A 21,846-nucleotide genomic window follows, 5' to 3' on the forward strand; every position below is an offset into this window, starting at 1 on the left:
GCAATATCCATCCTGTTAACATCTGACCTGCATAAATCTTGTGCTTATACTTCCTCAGAGTTGTGCTGCTATTCTTTCCAAGTGTTGTAATGGTAATTTTTTTTCTCCACAGGTACAGTTGAATCGTGGAAATAATGTTTTGTACTGGCGAACAACAGGCTTTTCAATGGGCACGAAAATGCTAAAGCCTGTTCTCATCAGGAACATTTTCATCACAGGTATGTTGGAAGCTAGACTGAACCAATGAAATAGTCTACTTAAAAATAAGTATTTTATGCTGAAAAATTCCTTGATAATGTTGAAGTAAGATATTTCCTGAATTATTGTTGTCTGAGAAGAAAGTAATTGGAAGTAATACAGCAAATTGCTATCTGACTTGCTTCAAGTCATTTGTCCTGGTTATCCAGATTACACTTAACTGACTATCTCTTGAGAATCTATTAAGATTTATTTTCATATAAATTGGATACAACAAGGTAGTACTTATGAGTCACAAACCCCCAGGCTAGTAAATTGAATAGAATCAATTTAAGGGTTGGCAGCAGCAAAATAAAATGACTATGAAATCTGGCAAATTGTTTTGATTAAAAACTTCACTGGTTCACCAATGCCTTTCAGGAAAGTGAACCTGCTTCTACCATCTGGGCCGGCCTACATCTCAAGCTGTGGGATTGAATTCAACTTTGACTTGTGGTGCACAATGGGTGGTACATCTCACTCCATGTGCTCTGCTTGAGATCTGTGGAAAAGAAGGTTAATTGGCTAGTAAAGGACAGCTGTTCACCCTCACGAAGGCAATTTATTAATCTCCTGTCCAGTTAATTCTAACAAATAGACATTCTGAGGTATGCTGATCACATGGTTGAAGCATACATTGAACATGTCGGCATTCTGGACTCTATGTCTGGAAGAAAATCCTGATTATCCGGTATTCCAGTGTTTCCCACCTTGAAAGAGTAAATTATTTTAATAGGAGGCGAATCAGGCTTTCAATGAGGTCCCACATGAGGGATTAGAATGCAAACTTGAAGTGCATAGGACGTGGATAGAAAACTGTTTGGTAGACAGGAAACAAACAGTAGGAATAAATGGTTTTTTTTCTGAGTGACAGACATGATAACAGGGTACTGCAGGGATCTGTGCTTGGACTCCAGCTGTTCATGTGATATCTCCAAGTTTGCAAATTACACAAAGCTGGGGGGAGGGTATGCTATAAAGAGAATGCAGAGAAGTTTCAATGTGATTTGAACAAGTTAAATATACATGGCAGATGCAATGTAATGTGAATAAGTGTGAGATTGTCCATTTTGGTAGCAAAAACAAGGAGGCAGATTGGGAAAAGGGGCAGGTGCAATGAGACTTGGGTATCCTTGTACATTATTTGCTGAAATTAAGCATGTAGGTGCAGTAGCCAGTAAGGAAGACAATGGTATGTTGGCCTTCGTAGCAAGGAAATTTGAGTACTGGAACAGGGATGTCTTGCTGTAATTGTACAGGGCATTGTTAACACCACACCTGGAGTATTGTGTGCAGTTTTGGTTTCCTTATTTGAGGAAGCATATTCCGGCTACTGAGGCAGTACAAAGAAGGTTTACTAGCCTGATTCCTTGGATGTCAGAACTAACACATGAGGAAAGACTTGATTGGCTAGAATATAATTTAAAGTTTAGAAGAATGAGGGGGTGCTTATAGAGACCTGTAAAAGTCTATCAGGATGAGACAAGGTAGATTCAGGAGGATGGTCTCAATGAATTGATTTAAATTGAATTTACTGTCACCTGTGAAAAGCTTTGTCTTGCGACCATGAAGTCCATGAACCAGGGATCACAGTCTAAGGATAAAGGCTAGGCCTTTAACGACTGAGGTGAGGAGAAATTTCTTACCACTGAGAGTTGTAAGTATAGTGAGTGTAATGAGGTCAATTCATAGAGTATGAGTTACCTGCTTGGACCAGATTAACAACCCCAATCAGGGAGCCCTGTCTGACAGATAAGAATAAGAATGTCAAACATCCTGTTCATTCTGAAGCTGACTCTGTGAAAGCTAGGTTAGTGTCAAGGACTCTCCACGTATAAATAAAGGGTGGCTTGGGGATGGAATACTAGCTTCTGTAGAGTTATTTCAGTAAGCGTGTGGAATTCTCAGCATAGGAAATGTTTGAAGCCAAAATAATCAAGACTTCCAAGAAGGTATTAATATACTTCTTCAGACTAAAAGAGGATCTCGAGAGAAAATACTGAGTTTGGATGATCAGCCATGATGATATTGAATGGCAGAGCACGCTTGTAAGGCTGAATGGGCTTCTACTACTCCTATATCCTGTGTTTCTATGACAAAAAAAAATGTGAAAATACATCTGTGAATGGAGTTCATTGACTTGTGTGTGCATCTTCAGTTCATGAGTGAAATCATAATCTTTAGCTAATCTGCATGTTCCATGATTGTGCTGTGTGCCGGTTTCCTGGTGTGCGGCCATATCTTTTAGTCAAGTAATGATCTGCTCAAGAAGCTTTTTAAAAGGACAGTTATTGTGTGCTAATCCCTCGTACCATATTTTAGTAGTTTAGGACCTTAATCCCCAGCCACTGGAGTTTAATTCTATTTGAATCCAAACCATGATGCCCATTTTTCACAACCAGCACAGTCATCAGCAGCACAATATGGGTTCTCCCCAAAAGCTTTGCACCACAGGTGTTTATGACATATGTAACTCTATGACTAGCAGAAAGACACTATATATGGGAATCTTTGCAGTGTTACTCTGTCACCCTGTTCATAACAGAGAAAACAGGATTACTGACATGTACTGATTTTGTGATGTGTCAGAGAATGGTGATACGGGGGGGTGAGGATTAAATAATTATGATGGAAAATGTCTTTTGAAACAAAATCCTCCCTGTTTGAAAGGTTTTGAAAGCATTTTTATTAAGCCTCTTAACAGATGGATTCTATATTTCATGCTGTGATTGTTAAATCTGGCATTTGCTTGTAGCAAAGTTCTGAATGATCAAATAGAATTTTGCTTGAAAGACATTGTGTTACTTTCGATCAATACTTTATTGATCGTCACTACTTTTGTAGGTTGCCTGCTGCTTTCTATGCATAGCATCTTGTTTTTACGTGGGAAAATTGCATTGAATCAGTTCAACCTAATAGAACCCTTTTTAAACCAGAAATGCTGTTTTGTTGCGGCACAATTATTATTGATACAATTTTGTAATGATCATAATATATGAATCCTTCTGCAGTCTACCCTTTCAAATCATGATGGACTGACAGGAAATATACAGATATATAACCAAAAGATCCTCACAGTTAAAGTTTTCCCATAATGGAGTATTTGTCTGTACAAAATTATCATGAGTTTATAACTAAATGCAGCATAAAGTGTTACAATCTAGAGAGAGTACATTTTAATTTCACGTACATGAAACATGGTTTTCTCCTCCAGTTTGCTAGATCTTTTGGAGCATTATGATTTACACCCTTCAAACTAATGGGCCTTACCTGGCCATTTGGATAGCTCAGCTATGTTAAATATCATGCAACATGGGTTAAGAAGATCAACAATCTGTTCTGATGTGCTGCACAGCAATATCTTCTAACTGACTCCATGTTATTCATCACTTTGTCGTGTGCCTAATGTAACAGTGGAACACTTGCCCTGTTTGACCATGTTTGGATTTTCAAACTACTTGTGCAAAGCAGTTTAAAACAGGTTGATGAGAAAAACACAATGTAAGTCCAAGTATGTTATTATGGCACCCAATGTCGAGATTGGGAACGTGAACTGATTGCAGGCAGCATTGATTATATTTGATAATTGTCCATAGGAGAAAGTAAATTGGCATACGGATATAGTCATTGTGTTTTGTGTCCAGTTTCATTTCTGGACTGAAGTGAAAATTGGTCAATGGAATTGATGCAACTAAGCTGCAAGTTACAAAAGAGATCTGGTTTAATTAATTAGCCTTTGTCTTTCTTTGTCAATAATTATCTGGGTTTGTTTATTTTTAAGGAGTAGCCTATACATCAGAATGTTTTCCATGTAAACCAGGCACGTTTAATGCAAAACCTGGATCCTCTCATTGTCATTTATGTGCAAGAAACACCTATTCTCCAAGAGCAGCAACTTCATGTCAAGCATGTGAAAAAGATAAATACTCAGGTAACAGATGACTGAAATAATCAGTGAATTAATTGTGAATCTTATCGTACCCTAGTTACATTCATATTATTTAGGCAATTAAGCACTCATGCCACAATTAGCAAAGGAACACTTTGTTTTCTGTAAAGATACAAATGTACAGAAAGTTAAAACTATCATCTAAAATTGTTCTCTCTACAAGAGGTGTCAGTCCATTTGTTTTAAATATGTCAAAATGGTAAAGAAAGAAATTTCACACAACCATATTAAAGTCAAACTAATATCACACGACCGAATATCAGGGCTTGAGTCTTCTGACTTTCTGATGTACAAAGAGGTACATGTCATTTGTGTAAGGAAATTTACCCATTTAATGCCTGCTGTTCCTTCTGACATACCATTTTGGGTTTGCAAATGAGAAGCCTTCTTAATATTTCCATTTGCCTCCTTTTTCATATGTTCTCTGTTTATGGATGTGTGTGGTTTAACTGGAGCACAGTTTAGTCAGAGCCATATGCTCCTATAGGACTTCGTCTAAGCAGAATCGTTTTACTTATTGGCCAGATAGGGAAAGCTAGTGGTTACTTCATAACAGAACCCATTTTGCTCTTTGCTTCTCTGGCATTCTCACAATTCTCAAGTAAGTGTCAAAAGTGCTTACTTTCCCCAACTAGATGGTCAATAATCCAATCGCTTAACACCCTGAGCCATCGTTGCTTGAAATAATTTGTCTGCACCTGATCCCTTTAATACTGTAAGGCAGTCATACCAACCTAGAGAACAGAAAAGAAATGCTTGCTTTTGATGTGGCTCCTTATGGTTGTATTATTCCCATGTGGTGCATCAGCTAATGCCCCTTGTGTTATAGCTGTAATTTTACACCCAAAGACATGAACAATAAAATGAATGAAGATTATCTGTACTTTGGCTTGCTCATTTCTTGTGTATATTTGTATCAAAAATATTTTGCTTGTTTTTATTCATCACAATTGGATCTCATTCATTGTGTGTGCTTAGATGCCATGACATTTATCTATTTGTCTTTCATTCTTTTTGATCTTTTTGATTCAGAGCCTGGTTCAGGAACATGCAAACCACGGTCTCCATGCTCAGGGAAGGACTATTTCTCTACACACACACCATGTGATGTCGAAGGAAAGGTAATACTCTTAGCGAGAACTTTTGGGATTTTAACTGATTTGCTAAACATTTTGCATAAAGATGGCCATCTGCTGTTTGGATATGGGTCTAAAAGGGTTAATGCTCAGCAGTATCATTAGTACCCGCTTCTTGGATGCTGCCTGACCTGCTGTGCTTTTCCAGCACCATACTCTCGACTCTAATCTCCAGCATCTGCAGTCCTCACTTTCACTTGGTATCATTAGTACCATCCACTATAATGGATGTTATATGTACTCGTGAACAGAATAGCTTAGGACCTCAGAGGAGCAAAACCTAATGCTGGGGTTCTCCTCAGTCCCCGTGTGAAAGTTTCTCCTTCCTGATATGGTGAGAGTAATAGCACATAAGGTAACAAATAAGTTGAGAATGAAACAATCATTCTTAACATTGAGAAAACATTTCCCAATATTTCCCTGAAGCCTTAAATGGTGACTTCACAATCTCACCGATGAATGGCAACAACCTTATTTCTATGTATCTGCACTTCCTTAAGCCTCCAACCTGCCTGCTTTCCCACTACCAATTCTTCTCTGCTCCACCAAAAAGTTGAATGGCACAAATTCAGGCAGTTGAAACAGAGCATGTACCTGGTGACTACAGCTCATTAAATGCCTGTCCTAGTCATCTGAGAGCTGCTTCCTCTGCGCAATTTCTCTGCAGAGTCCACGGCTAGTCTCCTCCTCTCGCTTTCAGGCAACTCTGCATCGGCAAATCACCAGCTTGATCACATCAACATGCCTGCTGTCGGAACAACTCAGACACCATTTCTGTCCTTCAAGAATTTTATTTTGGACCTGATGGACACTCATGACCCATATTCTTTGACCAGATCACTCAGCACACTAAGAATGCCAAATATCTTACGTGTCTACATGTCTGTTGGTGGCAAGGTGGCTCATTGGTTAGCACTGCTGCCTCACAGCAACAGGGACCAGGGTTCGATTCCAAACTCAGGCATCTGTCTGTTCTCCCCATGTCTGTGTGGGTTTCTTCCTGATGCTCTTGTTTCCTCCCATAATCCAAAGCAGGTTAGGTGAATTGGCTATGCTAAATTGCCCATAGTATCCAGGGATGTGTAGGTTAGGTGCATTAGTCATTTGTAAATATAGAATAATAGATTGGGAGAATGGGTCTGGATGGGTTACTGTTCGTAGTGACGGTGCGGACTTGTTGGGCTGAAGGGCCTGTTTCCACACTGTATGAATTCTATGATAGTCTATGCAGGCTAACTTTGTGCTAACATGGACACATACAACTTATGGATCTAAGCTGCCAACCTCTGCAATTTAATTTGCTTTTTAACGTGGAGAAGAACCAGGTAGCTTATAACAGTGTGAAGCACTGAAATGTCAATCTATCAGTCAGTTGGGAGTGAACATACCACTATATGGCACTGTGCCAAATCAACATCAGAGTTGCAACATGTACAAGCAGCTCTTGCAGCAAACACAAGTATGTGTTTCAAGTGAATGGGCATGTCAAAGGGGAAAACTCCTTCGTGGGGTGAAGAGGCACTACATCACATAAGGCTCACCATGGTTAGTTCTGCAAGTGTAAGCAGTACAGGGATTCCAATTTGGACAGTCAAGGTGCTGTTGAGACATCAGTCTGCAATTGGGTCAGTGTCTCAGCAATGAGACAAAGGTGAATAGTGAGTATGATGGAAATGGATACAAAAGCAATTAATGGTCATACGTGGGCAAGAGAGGTCAAGTGAGTAAAGAGTACAAATGGCACAAAAGATTAATGATCTTGGAAGATGAAATAACGTGAACCCTTGACAGAGCATGATGTGTGCAATACTGAGAGTTGCAGGACATGAGTGTTGATGAAATGTGTGTGCTGTGGCAAAGTTAGTGATTGGTGGTCCTGTGAGTGTGATGTAGCAGAGAAAAAATGGCGGTACTTCCCTTCGAAGAGCACTGAAAATCATTGAACTTCTCGCGATTTTGCTGGGAATCTCTCTTAATTTAGGACTAATGCTGCCAGGCTATCTGTATCTGGCATTGACTCTTTGGCACCTTCCTCTCCACTAGCACTTCCACATCCCTGTACTGGAAGCAGGGAGTGATCTTGCCTTTTCATCCAGACATTTTCAGGGTCATGCTCTGCAGTTTGAAAGGTCCTTCCTGCCCTGTAGCGTTCTGGTGCCAGAGGTTTGTAAACTCAGAGGTCACTTCCATCTCACTCCACATAACTCCATGGGAAATGGTACCAACAGCTCAGTTGCATTCGTAATGAATTAAAAGCAGAAGATTGAATTAAAACTTTACTCTGGTTTATGACAGTGTATCAAAGAGATTTTCCTTTGTGTACGAAGTTAGTCAAATTCCGATTTTGGAATATACTTTATAATTGTGATGTGCACAAAATTTAGTGAGAAGTTGTAACATTGAGAGTCAAAATTCAACATTGAAAAGACTTGGGACAAGTTAGGCGGACACACTGGAGAGCTTATGGATCCAGAATCAATACGGAAGGCTCTCAGGGAAACTCCCTCCCAAGTGTATATCATTATGCCATGGCCTTGGTGGGTCTGTCCTGTCAGTGGGACAGAACCTACTAGGGATAGTGAATGAATGTTTGGACATCATCTGTTAGGTATGATTCTTATCAGGTTGTTGCTGGTTCTGCTGTCCAAGTTTTGGCACAGTCCTCCAGATGTCAGAATTTTGCAAGGATTGACTGGGTCCCATCGTCATTGTCAATGACTTTGTTGACACCAGGTGACCCAACCAATCTTTTTTTTGAGATTTTGCATCAGTTCGTTACAATTGATTAGCTTGCTAGATCATTTCAGAGGCTATTTTGCTGCAGTCTAGAGTCACATGTGGCCAGACCATGTAAAGGAGGCATATTTACCTTTTCTTCTGGGACATTAGTGAACCAGATAGGCTTTTACAACAATCAACAATGATTTCATGGTCACCATTAAACTACAATCAAGGTTCGATATCTGAATTCAAATTTCACCATCAGCTATGGTGGGATTTGAACCCGTGTTTACAGAACATTAGTTCTGGTCTCAGGATTACTCTTTAAGTGACAACAGCTACACCTCTGCCTCTCATATAGGATACCTTACTCTGCCTCTGAAGGCCTTGACCTCGGTGATCACTTAATGGCCTCATTATTCGATGGCTTCTTGACCCTCCCACACCACTTCCTGACTGTGACCTCATACAGCTTGCTTTCCTAACCACAAGGGATCCTGCTGAGGCCGCTCTCTCATGTTACTGTTTATCCTTCTCAATCAGTAACCTAACTCTCTTTCCAGCTCTCTGTAAAGAGTCGGGCTCATATCCTTGGTACCTTGGCTCAGAAATGGCCAGTAGGCCTCTCTCTCATGGAACTGATTAGAACCTGTACAGTGAAGGCCAGCCAGTTCCAAGTTAAAATAACAAGTGGAGCTCTATTTACTCTGTTGGACTCCAGTTTGCTTATTTTAAAGGGATGTATTGACTGAAAGAGTGAGCTACTTTGGACATCTGGTAGTAGACATTCTTCAGCATCATGATTAATGAGGCAATATTGTGCTATTGACTTTCATTTTAACAATAGTTGCTGAACAAGTTTAAAACTGATTCTAGCATTTCAGGTTTTTCACCAAGTTTGTTCACCGTGTTCCTGCTTTTTCAGGACTGTCTCCATGGCAATCCCACACAAAATTAACATTCAGCCTGAACTAAAATAGTGGAAATCTATTTCTTCTTTCTTCTGTAAAAATCTTAAATAGATTAAACTCGCTAGTGGGTCTACCTAACTTCAGAAATGCTAGAAAAACCACAACAGAAAAGCACCTACTATTTAAGTCTCAAAAAGTTCTTAATAGTCAGATTACCACATCAGGCAGAGGACAGGATGCTTTACGGTAATCTTGATTGCAGGTAACTAGCAATCTGGGGTGTGTTCCGTGCAGGACACTAATGCCCTTGAATTTGGAAAGAAAATCTCATTGTCAAAATCAAAATTGCTGAACATTAACAAAACTTGATGAGCAAGTATTTGATTGAAAGGAATGAAACAATTGTCTCGCTTTAATTTCCTTGACTTTTTTTTCTAGGTTGGTTGTTTCAAGCCTGCGGCACTGAAGTAACTTTTTTTCCTTGTTCTCTTCCTTGATCTTCCAGACACAGGTAATGTATAAATGGATTGAACCCAAACTCTGCAGTGAAGATGCAAAGGGAGCAGTGAAACTTCCTGTGTCGGGAGCCAAGAAGCCATGTCAACCATGTAACCCAGGCTTTGTCCAAATTAATGGTACTCATAACTGTGAGCCATGTCAGTACGGATTTTACTCAGATGGATCTCAAGGTAAAATGATTGTGTTTGTTTGGGCATTTTTGGCAAGTATACATGAAATGTACTTTGTGAAAAAATAAACTTTTAAACTTTCTAAAGAGAGTAATGCATTTAGTATGTTTTTACTGGTTAAAATTAAAGGCCTTGAGTGAGTTAAGCATCCTTGTAAGCTGCCTATTGTGATATAGGAAATGCAGTTTAATAACATTAATTGGATCTATGCATAATGGCAGTAGTATGACTCAGTAGTGAGTAGAGGACTCCTTATGCAGGGACCAAAACATGCAAACTTCTATGGGGTTGTTTTGTAGGCTTCTGGGGTAGTTGGGGATGGGCTGAATATTTCATTCAAAGGGACGTTGTATCTCATTGAAGGACCAGACATCAGGGAGAGGGGACACGGTGAAAACCATCCTCCTATCCATGCTCCCAATTCCCCTCTGTTCACTTCACACAAGAGCCTCACCCTACAACCACCCCCACCTTCCCTTCACCAGTGATCACTCACAGTCTGGGATCTGACCACAATACTTGGCCTGTAGTGAGCGTCATGCCTGTTGTGTACATGTTATGTGTCACTCTCATACTATTGTAGTAAGTGAGACCAGTTCAATTGACTTGAAAAATCTTGGAAAGATTTAATTTATGGAGAAACTGATCATTTGAAAGTTGCAGAGTGACTCACCTACACATCCTTAATCCAGGCAGCTGTTTCTTGGATTCCCCATGGTTGTTGATTATGTGGTGTTAGCCTAATCTTTGGCTGATTAGTAGCTCTTAAACCACTAATACAATACCCTCTTACATCCAAGAAACATTTACATGCACCAAAAGTGAAAAGACAGACATATACATTAGATATTTTCAAAACAATTTTCACAGAAACAAGAATTGAAACATTTTATGAGTTTAAAGGTCTATAGGTCTACATGACGTGCAGTGGAGTAGCAGGGCTGCATGCAGGACCTTGCCTGGGCTCATCCACTCCTGTCTGCTTTCTTTCTTTTTTCTTTTTACTTCTCCTTTTCTTTCATTTTCCCTTTCTTGGAGCCTTTTGTGGTGGGTTAGTTAGCGAGGCTGCTACAAGCAGGCCGTACACAAAATGGCAGCTTCTCCTGGCGGTTGGAGGCAGAAGCGGATGCAGATCCTTACAACAACAGGAGGTGGATGTGGCAGCAGCAGCGGGGATGTCCTCTTGGTGTTTGAGGCCAGTGGTTGCAGCAGACTTTTCATGGAGCCAGCAAGGAGACATCTCAAAGGAGGGTGTCGAAGTGGGACTCTTCGTAAGATGGTGTCATCCGCTCTGGCAACAGAGCTAGGGACTTCTGGTTGCAGTAGGCCTGGAGTGGAAACTCCTAGTGTGGGCAGGGTGGCGGTTGCAGAGGCGGCAGCATGGTACGCCCAGAGCTAGAAACGTCTGGTTGTGAGGCAAGTGTGGGCTCAACACAGAACCTGGCATTGGCAGTGGCATTGGCAATCTAGGCCCAGCAGCAAAGAGCTGGCACCTAAAGAGTGCTGACTTCTATGTTGGTGGGTCCAGCTCAGGTGGCAGCAAGGTGGTGGAGGAGAGGTGATGGCGCAGGCATGGCTCGTGAGCTGGCTCAGGGCTCTCTTTCAATTATACCTTTTATCCTTTTTGTCCTTAGACTATTCAAAATGGTGCCAGATTGTAGCAACTATAGAAACATCTCACTGAATATTACTGTATTATTCACTGTAAAATGCAAGTGACAATAAATGAATAAATTGTAAATCAGGTGATTTGACAATCCTTTCAGATCTTTTGGTGGTGTGGCCTTCCTAAAATCTATACTTCACACTTGGGTTTTTCTCAACTAGCTATGTGTGCTGGTTTCTTGCATGTTGTTACATTGTTTGATACTTTCATGATGGTTGGAGTCAAATAAATGGGCAGATTCATCCTGAGTGATATCAAGCTTCTTGAATTTTGTTGGAGCTAACTCATCCAGGCAAGGAGGTACAATTCCACCACACTCCCCACTTGTGCTTTGTAGATGGAGAGCAGGCTCTAGGAAATAGGTGGTGAAATACCTGCCATAGAATTTGCAACTCTGATCTGCACATGTCGCCATTGTACAGTTATGACCTCTCTTTAGGTGCCTAAATAGTCTGTGTATTACACTAAATGCCTCTGCCACAGATGACAATTGGAAATTTGGAAAAGTGTTCAATGACCAAAAAAAAAATTTTCACATGCATGTTGAAAAATGTGTTAAGTTTTGAATTAAGAGATTGATGGAATCTCATGAGGGTGTTGTGGTTCTTTGTGTTGATATGGTTTGTTACGTCAGCACATCCCAACCTTGTTTCCTTGATTGACCTATGACCAGTATATAGTATCCCATTGTTTTCATTCTATACCCATATCTCTCTGATGCAGTTGTATCAATAAGTCTAGCAAAACGTTTTGAGCATAATCACTTGGGTGAAATGTCATGATATTTGATACATGCAAATAACGATAGTAGTTCCTTCACCTGTTGCTGTGAATGTCACTTTGTAAAGTGAATCTTGTTTTTCATTCCATGTAATTTGTGGTTTGAAGGTATAGCTTTGAATGACAATATATTTAAAATTAATAATACCAACTCCCCAATTACGTGCTGCAGAAGTCTCCAGAAACACAACAACAGAGTTTGTAACTCATAACAGGTAGGAGTGACATGAGTTTGTGTGGCTCCCAATGATGATAAATTAGCATTTTTAAATGCTAATTTGTGACTAGCTTTGTTTAATCTATACATTATCTGTTCCAAATGAATGCTGATGAATTCGTTCAAAAATAAGATACACAAAGATAAGATGCAATTTTCTCATGATCAAACTACAGTTCTTTAAATTATTCTCATGCTGGGACAGCATGGTGTCCTTGTATGGCTTCATGTAGGCAAACGTTAACAAGCAACAAGCTCACTGGCTTTTAAATAGTAGTTTTATGGGGCCATGTTGCTGCTGAGTTGCAACATTTAACAGCAGTGGACATCAGTGGTTCAAGAGTATTGTTCATGATGGTCCAATTATTAATAGGCAAAACCCCATGATCAAAATGCATTTTAGTTTATAATCTGGATCTGTGGCTCATTCAGTGAAGACTTATAAAATTATATCACTCACATTATCGGAAAAAAGATACATTCTTGAAAATTCCACCCCTCGAATGGAGAAATGGGCAGAGTCATCAGTGTTTCCTGATTTTGCCAACAAAGGTCCTGGAAATGTGTATAAGCTGATTCTTTCTGAAGTGCTACCCTAAAAGAAGTGGACTGTGAGGAGACATTTGTAGGTAACTCTATGGAGCACAGTTGGGTGCATTACTAAAACAAACTGTAACAGATACAACCGGTTGATTAAATAACTTCCTCATATTTGTTTTTCTGCAGAATGTACTAAGTGTCCTGTTGGCACTGAACCAGTATTGGGATTTGAATACAAATGGTGGAATACTTTGCCTAAAAATATGTTTAGTTCATGTTTCAGTGGAATGAATCAAGACTGTGGAGAAACGCCAGGTAAATAATAAAAATTGTACATCAAATAATATATCATTTACATAATAAATAGTTAAACTAATATTCTGTCTAAACCATTTATGTACCAGTTCCTTCTATGATATATTTTGTTTTTCCATTCAATATGCACAATTAGCACACTTTCAATTATTATTGATCATATTGGTCTGTCACATAAACTTTTAACAAGTCTTTACTGTTTCGTTTGTCACTCCACTAGTTGCCAATAAGATTTATTTGCAGCTTGTCAGCCTTACCTTTGCATACCTAACTGTGTGATTCTTTTCCTTTATTCCTTCATTACATGTGTAATTTCTTAATTCTGATCCCAGCCTTTGTCAGATAAGATGCTGAAATTGAAGTAAGTGAAAGGTACTAAGCATTTTAAGCCCCCATGACCTTGCTCCTTACCATTTTGTATCTTCTGATCTGAGGGTGCCATCAAAAAGCCCAACCATCAACTTATTATGGCAGGTCTGCTTGGGTACTTGCTTAGGAACCAACAACAAAATGATATGGAAAGACATTAACTCATAATCATGGCTTCCTTGTCACTGCTTTCGGCAGAAAACATTTCCACTACCCCAACCAATCACCACTTTATGCCTCAGCTAGAACCTTGCAAAGTGGTTGGGAGCTTGGCATTATGAATGTCCTTTGTTCTTTGTTATATATTGGAGCTGTAGAGGGGGTATTGGTACCTATTAGCGTGAATGTACTTTTCTGAGAGTCCAACTGAACATCATGTTTGAGGGAGAAGCTAGTATTTGTCGGATGCTAGGTACTTATTCTGTGGAGAAATAGCTGCAATTCTTTTAAAGAAATTTCATTGTTTCAGGATGGGAGGTAGCTGGAGATCACATACATAGTTCGATTGCAAGTGCTGGCAATAATTACTTGTTGCTAATGATGAATGTTCCTGGATTTAGGTAAGAAAAAGTCCTCAAAGCATATTACTTTTATGGCATAAGCAAGGACTTCATGAAGCTATCGGATATCTTTCATGATTTTTAATAATCATTTGGTAGATTCTTAAAATCTATGTATTCTTACAATCTTCACTTTCTCCCTTGTATTTTCCTTGACCAAATGACATACTTACTTAATGCTAGCATGCTACTGCAATATGGTTCAATGCAGTTATCTCCAGGTAGTGTCTCTAATGCTGCTTCTTGGTCCACAAACCAGAAGGTCAGCAGTGTTGACTCATTCCTGTGCAGACATTTTATTCAGATCTGATGAAATAACCTAATTTCTAATTATAAATCTGAGGTGAGAGTAGAGGCAGACTTAGGTTTTCTCAGATGACCTTGTTAAGGTGTAGGTACAAAGGTAGTGCATTAGCTACATGAATTTAAACAAGTCTCCTTAAATAAAACTTCACTTATTACAGCAGACATTTTGATGACAGGGCCCAAATACTAGAAAATTTAATTTATTTTGACGTAATTATATTTTGATAAGAAAATATGTTAAAGGGATCTGCATTAATATGACTTCTTTAAGTGTGACAACATAAAACAGAAAAAAACATCTATTTAAAAAATATATTTATGCATCCCTTCGTCAGACAAGATCAGTGATATCATATTGAATGGTATGGCAAACTCAACGAGCTATATGCTCTTCTCCTGTTCCTCTTTCTTACCTTCTTATCACATCTGATTAATTTCACAGACCCCCACAGTCAACAGTGGAGAACCTAGACAATCCAGAAGTTGCTCGGATCACTTTTATCTTTGAGACAATGTGCACTGCAGACTGCGAGTTATATTTCTTGGTGGTAAGTCATGCTGTATTTATTTTTGCCGTGAGATTGAATGGATTTGATTTGTGCAGCTTTACGTAAGGTATGGAGGGGGATAAGCTTAATTTATTGAGGACCTTTGAATGAATTTAAATTTCTTACATTGTGCAAGATCTTGAGGATAAAAAAGTGAGGTCTGCAGATGCTGGAGATCAGAGCTGAAAATGTGTTGCTGGTTAAAGCACAGCAGGTTAGGCAGCATCCAAGGAACAGGAAATTTGACGTTTCGGGCCAGAGCCCTTCATCAGGAATGAGGAGAATGTGCCAGGCAGGCTAAGATAAAAGGTAGGGAGGAGGGACTTGGGGGAGGGGTGATGGAGATGTGATAGGTGGAAGGAGGTCAAGGTGAGGGTGATAGGTTGGAGTGGGGTGGGGGCGGAGAGGTCAGGAAGAAGATTGCAGGTTAGGAGGGCGGTGCTGAGTTGAGGGAACCGACTGAGACAAGGTGGGGGGAGGGGAAATGAGGAAACTGGAGAAATCTGAGTTCATTCCTTGTGGTTGGAGGGTTCCCAGGCGGAAGATGAGGCACCATGAATAAATCTGTATTGAAGATTAGAAACTGGAGGGAAGAAAATTGAGAGAATCTTATAATGAGGTGAGGAGATGGAATTGCTTCCCCTCTTTTTAACACTCGCTTGGTCAGAAGCAACAAATATTTTGATTTTGTTTATGGCATACAACTTTCATACTTAAATTAAAATGTAATTAACTAGATCAAAATTAAGCAGCCAATTTCTTGAGTGAAAGAAAGATGAATTTTATTACCTTAGAACACAAAAACAGAAAGGCAACATCTCCGAACTGGCTGGTTAGGAAAAGAAAAGGTAAATAAAATATATATAAGCACAAGTTGCATCTGCATGGAATCATGTATTGTGAGTGAATTTCTCTATTCATATTTTTTAAGAAGGTCAGAGCCTCATTCTGTCACAGGTTAGGGCATTCAATGTACAATGTAAAAAAAATTAAATATGGACAATTATGAGAGCATGTAAACAAAGCTAGTTAAAGTGAATTGGCAAGTTAAGTTGAAGGATAAATGAATAGATACGTAGTGGTAAATATTTAATGGAACATTTCAGAACACAGAGAATAGATACATTCCAACAAGTACAAGAAATTCCAAAGAACTGACCCACCGTCTATGTTTAACTAGAAAGGTTAAGAATGGTACCAAAAAGCAAATATTTGTGGAAAGGGTGGTCTGAAGATAGGATCAAATATCAAAACCAGCAAAGGTAACAAAAAATTAGTATGATGTGGTGATGCTGGAGTTGGGCTGGGGTAGACAAGGCCAGAAGTCACAGGACACCAGGCGATAGTCCATCAATTTTATTTGAAATCACAGGCTTTCAGACCACTGCCCCTTCAGGTGAAGTGAAGAAGGGCATACAGGCACAGAATTTATAGGCAGAAAGATTAATGGGCAGAGAGATCAAAAGGTCATACAAATGTTGCGAGTGGAGTATCGAATAATAAGTCTCTGCAGGTGATCAAAAGTGTTAGACAGTTAAGTAAAGTGTCAGTTGCTGAATAGTAAATGTAGGAAATTATCTATAATCCAGGTAATTGAAGCAGAGAGATAATTACAAAAAATTAAAAATAAGATGTTGCTGGAGACAAATAGCTAGAATAACATGACAGATATAAGAGTCTCATGACAAGGATCTAACCAAGTAACAAGTAAATTAATAAGAAAGGGAAAATAGAGCACAAGAGAAAATTAGCCTGAAATATAAAAACAGAAAGTAAGAATTTCTATAATTTTATTTTAGAAAAGTTAATAAAGTGAGCATTAGTCCTATAGAAAGCAAGTCTTGAAAATTAATCCTTGAAAATAAGGAGGTAGCAGATCAATTGAACAGGTATTTTGCATTGGTCTTTAATATAAAGGATACAAATAACATCCCAGAAGCATCAATAATTCAGGAAATAGAAAGGAGGGATGAATTTAGGAAAATCACAATCACCAGAGAAATAGTATTGAGCAAATTTTTGGATCTGCGGGCAGACAAGTGCCTGGACTTCATCCTAAAGTCTTCAAAAAGAAAGATAATTGATGCATTTATTGTAATTTTCCAAACCTCTGTTGATCCAGGGATAGTCCCATTAGATTGGAAGATAACAAAATGTAGCTCCTTCATTCAAAAGAGGAGGGAGACAGAGGGCAAGAATCTACATGCTGCCAAAGGGAAAACAGAAGAAGCTATTATTAAAGAAATTAGAGCTGGACATTTACATAAGTTCAGGGTAATCAGGCAGAGTCCATATTGTTTTATGTAAGGGAAATCATGTTTGCCCAATCTGTTGGAATTATTTCAAGTGATAACACATGCTGTGGAAAAGAGAAACAGGTGGATGCACTGTATTTAGATTTCCAAAAAAGGTATTTAAGAAAATGCCACATCAAGGCTTGTTGCTCAAAAAGCTTATGGTGTATGATAGAATGACATGAATAGAAGATTCATTGGCTAAAAGAAAGCAGAAAGTTGGCATAAATGGGTTTTTAATGTTTGCAAAATGTGTAGTTGGAAAAATGAGTAGTCTGCCACTGGATCAGTCAACTGGGACGTCAACTGTTTATAATTTAAATAAATGGCTTGAATGAAAGGACATAAGGGTTGGTTGGCAAATGCTCTGTTGACACAAAATCAGTAGGAAAGTAACTTGTAAAGAGGATGTAAGAAAGCTACACGGAGTTAGATTGGTTAAATGAATGTGCATAAGTGTGAAATTGTCCATTTTGGCAGGAATTATTAAACAAAAATTTCTTAATGGCAAGAGATTGAGATGCAGAGCGATCTTGATGTCCTTATGTTAGTATGGAAGGATAACAAGTAATTGGGAAAGCTATAGAATGTTATAATTTATCATTTCCCCATTATGAGGAACTGAACACAAAAATAGGGAGGTTAACTTAAGGGCAGCATGGTGTCTCAGTGGTTAGCACTGCTGCCTCAGCACCAGGGATCTAGGTTTGATGCCACCTTCGGGTGACTGTTTGTGTGGAGTTTGTACTTTGTCTTCGTGTCTGCTTGAGTTTCCTCCATGTGCTGCAGTTTCCTCCCATAGTCCAAAGATGTGCCGGTTAGGTGGACTGGTCATGCTGAATTGCCCAAGGTGTCGAGGGATGTACAGGCTAGGTGGATTAGTCCCAAGGAAATGCAACGTTACAGGGATTGGGTGCGTCTGGGTGAGATGCTCATTTGGAGGGTCAGTATGAACCCAATGGGCCAAATGGCCTGCTTGCACTCTGTAGGAATTCTATGACTTAAGTTGTATAATACCACTGAGACCATATGTGGAGTATTGTATATGGTATTGGTACCTTATTTATGGAAGGATATATTGTTTTGGAAGCAGTTCAGAGGAGGTTTACTAATATTGGCAATGAGTGGATTGTCTTGTGAGTAAGGGTGGTCAGGCTAGGCTTGTATCTACTGGAGTTTCGAAGAGTAAGAGGTAGCTTGTTTGAACCATATAAGATCCTGACAGGTGTTAACATGGGAGATATTGAAGGATGTTTCCTCTGATGGAAAAAATGAAGAACTAAGGGGTCATTGGTCAAAAATCGGGGATTGCCATTTAAAAAAGAGACAAGCTGACTTTTTTACTCATAGTAGGTCGGGAATCTTTTGAAATCTCTTCCCAAGAAGATTGTGGAATATTTTTATTGAATATTTTTAAGGCGGATAGATAGATTTTTGTTAAACAAGAGGATAAAAGGTAATCAGGTATATACAAGAATATAGATTTGAGGTAAAAATCAGATCAGCCATGATCTTATTGGTTTACTTAAACCCACCTCACTACTCTGCACCCCCCCCCCCATTTATCTGCAGCTCTCCTTACATCCACCCCCAGTGCTGAAGAAGAGTTACACCCAAAACGTTGACTTCTCTACCACCTGATGCTGGCTGGCTTGCTTGCTGTGTTCGTCCAGCCTCCTGCTTGTCTACCATGACGTTATTGTGTGGAAAAGCAAGCTTGAGGAGTTGATTGAACCACTCTGAATCTGTATTTGTAATTTTATACAATCCACTCTTACCTTAGATCTAATCTAATCTAATCTTTAACTATAACATCTATTGAGGTGTCCACACCACCAGTGCAAATATATTCTTTTGTGTGGAGGCATGGCAAATTACTTTTCTTTAAGACAGACTGATGGTACTTAGTAGTCAAGAGTGTGGTACTGGAAAAGCACCAGCAGATCAGGCAGCATCCAAGGAGCAGGAAAATTGATGTTTTGGGTACGCAGACATGAGCTTAGACATGCTTTTACTCCCTAAAACAAAATGTGAACAAGCAGTGCTATAACACAAAGCAGGACAAAGGGAGACAATGTACCACGACAATGAATATTTATTACATTTTGGATCATGGGACAATTCAGCCAAATGGAACATCTTTTTTGGAGTTTTTCTTCGTGTTACAATCCTAAAATAATCTGCAAATATTTCAGGGACCTACTAGAGAAAATACAAGATCAGTGGAAGTCTGGAATGGCTCCAGGGAAAAGCAGTCCTACACATATGTGATTGAAAGAAATACATCACTTGTTTTTATGTGGGCATTCCAGCGCACTGCTTCATTTGAACAGGTATACCTTTACAGAGCAATGACTGCTACATTTTCTACACAATTTCATTTTTATGACATATTGATAATTAATATTATGTTGGATCTGATATATTAATAATTGCATTTTCTTATACATGCTGCATCTAATGTGTAGAAATTAAGTTGTGAGGTTTTTAATAGATCAGTTTTCAGTACATCACTAAGGACATAAAGAAGGAAACTGGCCTATATTCTAGTTTCCTCAGGCTTTGGTTGATTATCCTGCATTCTAATTGTTTTCTGCCAGATCACCTGACATGTGCGAATAAGATTCTCAGAAATTTCAGCATAAATTGGCATCGGTAGAAATTGGTGTAAATTTTGACCTAAGTTATCTCAAGCAAATTCCAGCCCATAGATTTCTACCTGTTTTAGGACTCTTGTCACCTTCTTGATAATTTACTTTCAAGTATGAGAAATAAGCCATGCTATTGATTTTTTCAATGAAACCATGAGCTGAATTTTATGTCGAATGAGTGGATGCCCTGGATAAATGCCAATACAGGTAACTTCACAGTGATGTAATAACTGTGGTGATGTTAATTACGGCAAGACAACATTTGCACCCTCATCTAGGAAGATGTCCTTACGAGAAAACCAGTCACTTAGATGTTGGCAGCTATTTGGTCTCAGGAGTACCAATGGCCATAATGACCATTGTTAGAACTGCAGCCAGTTCCCCAAGAATGTTCGATGCTGGAGCCAGAGGCAAGGTAAGTGGGAAAAGTAATGCCTGGTCCAGGCTGACTGGTCAAGAAAGGGCAGTTCAATAGAAGCGATAGACACAGGGCAGTGGGAAGGAGAAATGTGGGATTGTCTAGACATCCAGGGACCCCATATCAAAGGCACATCACTATTCCCCCGAATCAGTTACAGCAGCATCTCCCCCTCCCTGCCCAACCCCTTACAAAATTGCGATTTGATAGGTACTAGAAAATGCTCCCCATCGTATTTGCATGCTCCGGACCTCTAAGTCACTCAGAGGGCAGTGTGAAATTCTGCTCTATATTTTTATAAATTTTTGGGTTAGTAATTCAAAAGACAGGGATGTGGATTCGTGTTTATGAACATAATTGCTTTCAGTAAGATTTATGGTCATATTCCACCCTTGAGGGTAGCTGATTAGTTTTCAAAGCCAAACGCAGGGTGTCTGTGACCATTTGAACAGCTGTGCTCTTCTACTGCAAAGTTTTATTCTAAACACTTATGTCATATTAAAAAAAAATAAGGATATCTTATGAAAAACTTTCATAGAGTATGGAATTCAACTCTGCATGTGTTGCTCTGTATATATAGAAATCTTTTGCATTTGAGCTAGCATGCTACATCAGGAACATTGGTTCTCTCTATCTATGTATGTGGTATCATTATTTGTCATTCCAGTATCCAACATATATGTCAAATTTAGGACTGTCCCCAACTTCTACAAGATCCAAAAAGGTAGTAATGGTCAGGCCTATTTGTTTCCAATTGCATTCCTGTCTGGCAAGCTTATTATATCAGCATGATCTCTTTTAAAAACTGACATTGTTCAATATCAGATTTTTATTTCAAGGATTAGATTTATTTAGAATGGATAAGATTTACATTTATTCTTAATAAACCTTTTTTGGACATGGGTCCTTACTAACTCTACAAGTGACTCTGACAGAAAATATAGGATAACACGCTATTCACTGATCTCAGCAGCTGAAACCGATATGAGATGAAAGAAGGGACATTTTGTGAATCTTTCAGGGTGAAAAAGTAGGGACAAATTTTCTTGATTTTCTTTTTGTTCTCACATTTTTACTAAACCATTTCAAAATCAGTACCTCAGATACAGATATATGCAGGTCAATTTAACTTTGCCTGTTAAAAATAGCCTGGGATATTTAAGCACTGATGAATAACAGGATTGGCTAAATAGTGGAAGACAGAGAGTTGAGATAAAGGGCGCATGTTCAGGATTGAAACCTGTAATTAATGAAGTGGCACATGGATCGGTGCTGGGGTGGCAATTACTTACAATACATATTAATAACTTGGATGACAGAAGTAGATATACTGTAACCAAGTTTGCGGATAACAGAAAAATAAATGGGAAAGGATGATACAAGAAATCTAATGAGGGAGAAAGATAGAAATCATGGAAATTTTAACACGATGAAATACATTTTGGATATACAGTTGGTTATCAAATATCTGGAGCAAGAGGAAATAACTAACTTCAGCTGCTGTATCATTTACTGCCCATCTCACATCACAATGAATGG

The 21,846-nt window shown here is 39.0% G+C and overlaps 1 protein-coding gene across 1 annotated transcript in view; it reads left to right on the forward strand.

Moving 5' to 3' along the window:
- elapor1 (endosome-lysosome associated apoptosis and autophagy regulator 1) overlaps nucleotides 1-21,846 on the forward strand; it is a 126,412-nt gene that overhangs the window by 66,703 nt on the left and 37,863 nt on the right. The window contains exons 6-13 of the mRNA XM_060845453.1: nucleotides 113-218; nucleotides 4,019-4,168; nucleotides 5,219-5,307; nucleotides 9,460-9,643; nucleotides 13,033-13,161; nucleotides 14,000-14,090; nucleotides 14,839-14,944; nucleotides 19,434-19,571. Coding sequence (XP_060701436.1) covers nucleotides 113-218; nucleotides 4,019-4,168; nucleotides 5,219-5,307; nucleotides 9,460-9,643; nucleotides 13,033-13,161; nucleotides 14,000-14,090; nucleotides 14,839-14,944; nucleotides 19,434-19,571 — 993 coding nt within the window. The remainder of the gene's footprint in view (nucleotides 1-112; nucleotides 219-4,018; nucleotides 4,169-5,218; nucleotides 5,308-9,459; nucleotides 9,644-13,032; nucleotides 13,162-13,999; nucleotides 14,091-14,838; nucleotides 14,945-19,433; nucleotides 19,572-21,846) is intronic.

The sequence above is a fragment of the Hemiscyllium ocellatum genome, chromosome 26 (genome assembly GCF_020745735.1).
Source record: "Hemiscyllium ocellatum isolate sHemOce1 chromosome 26, sHemOce1.pat.X.cur, whole genome shotgun sequence".
NCBI lineage: Eukaryota > Metazoa > Chordata > Chondrichthyes > Orectolobiformes > Hemiscylliidae > Hemiscyllium > Hemiscyllium ocellatum.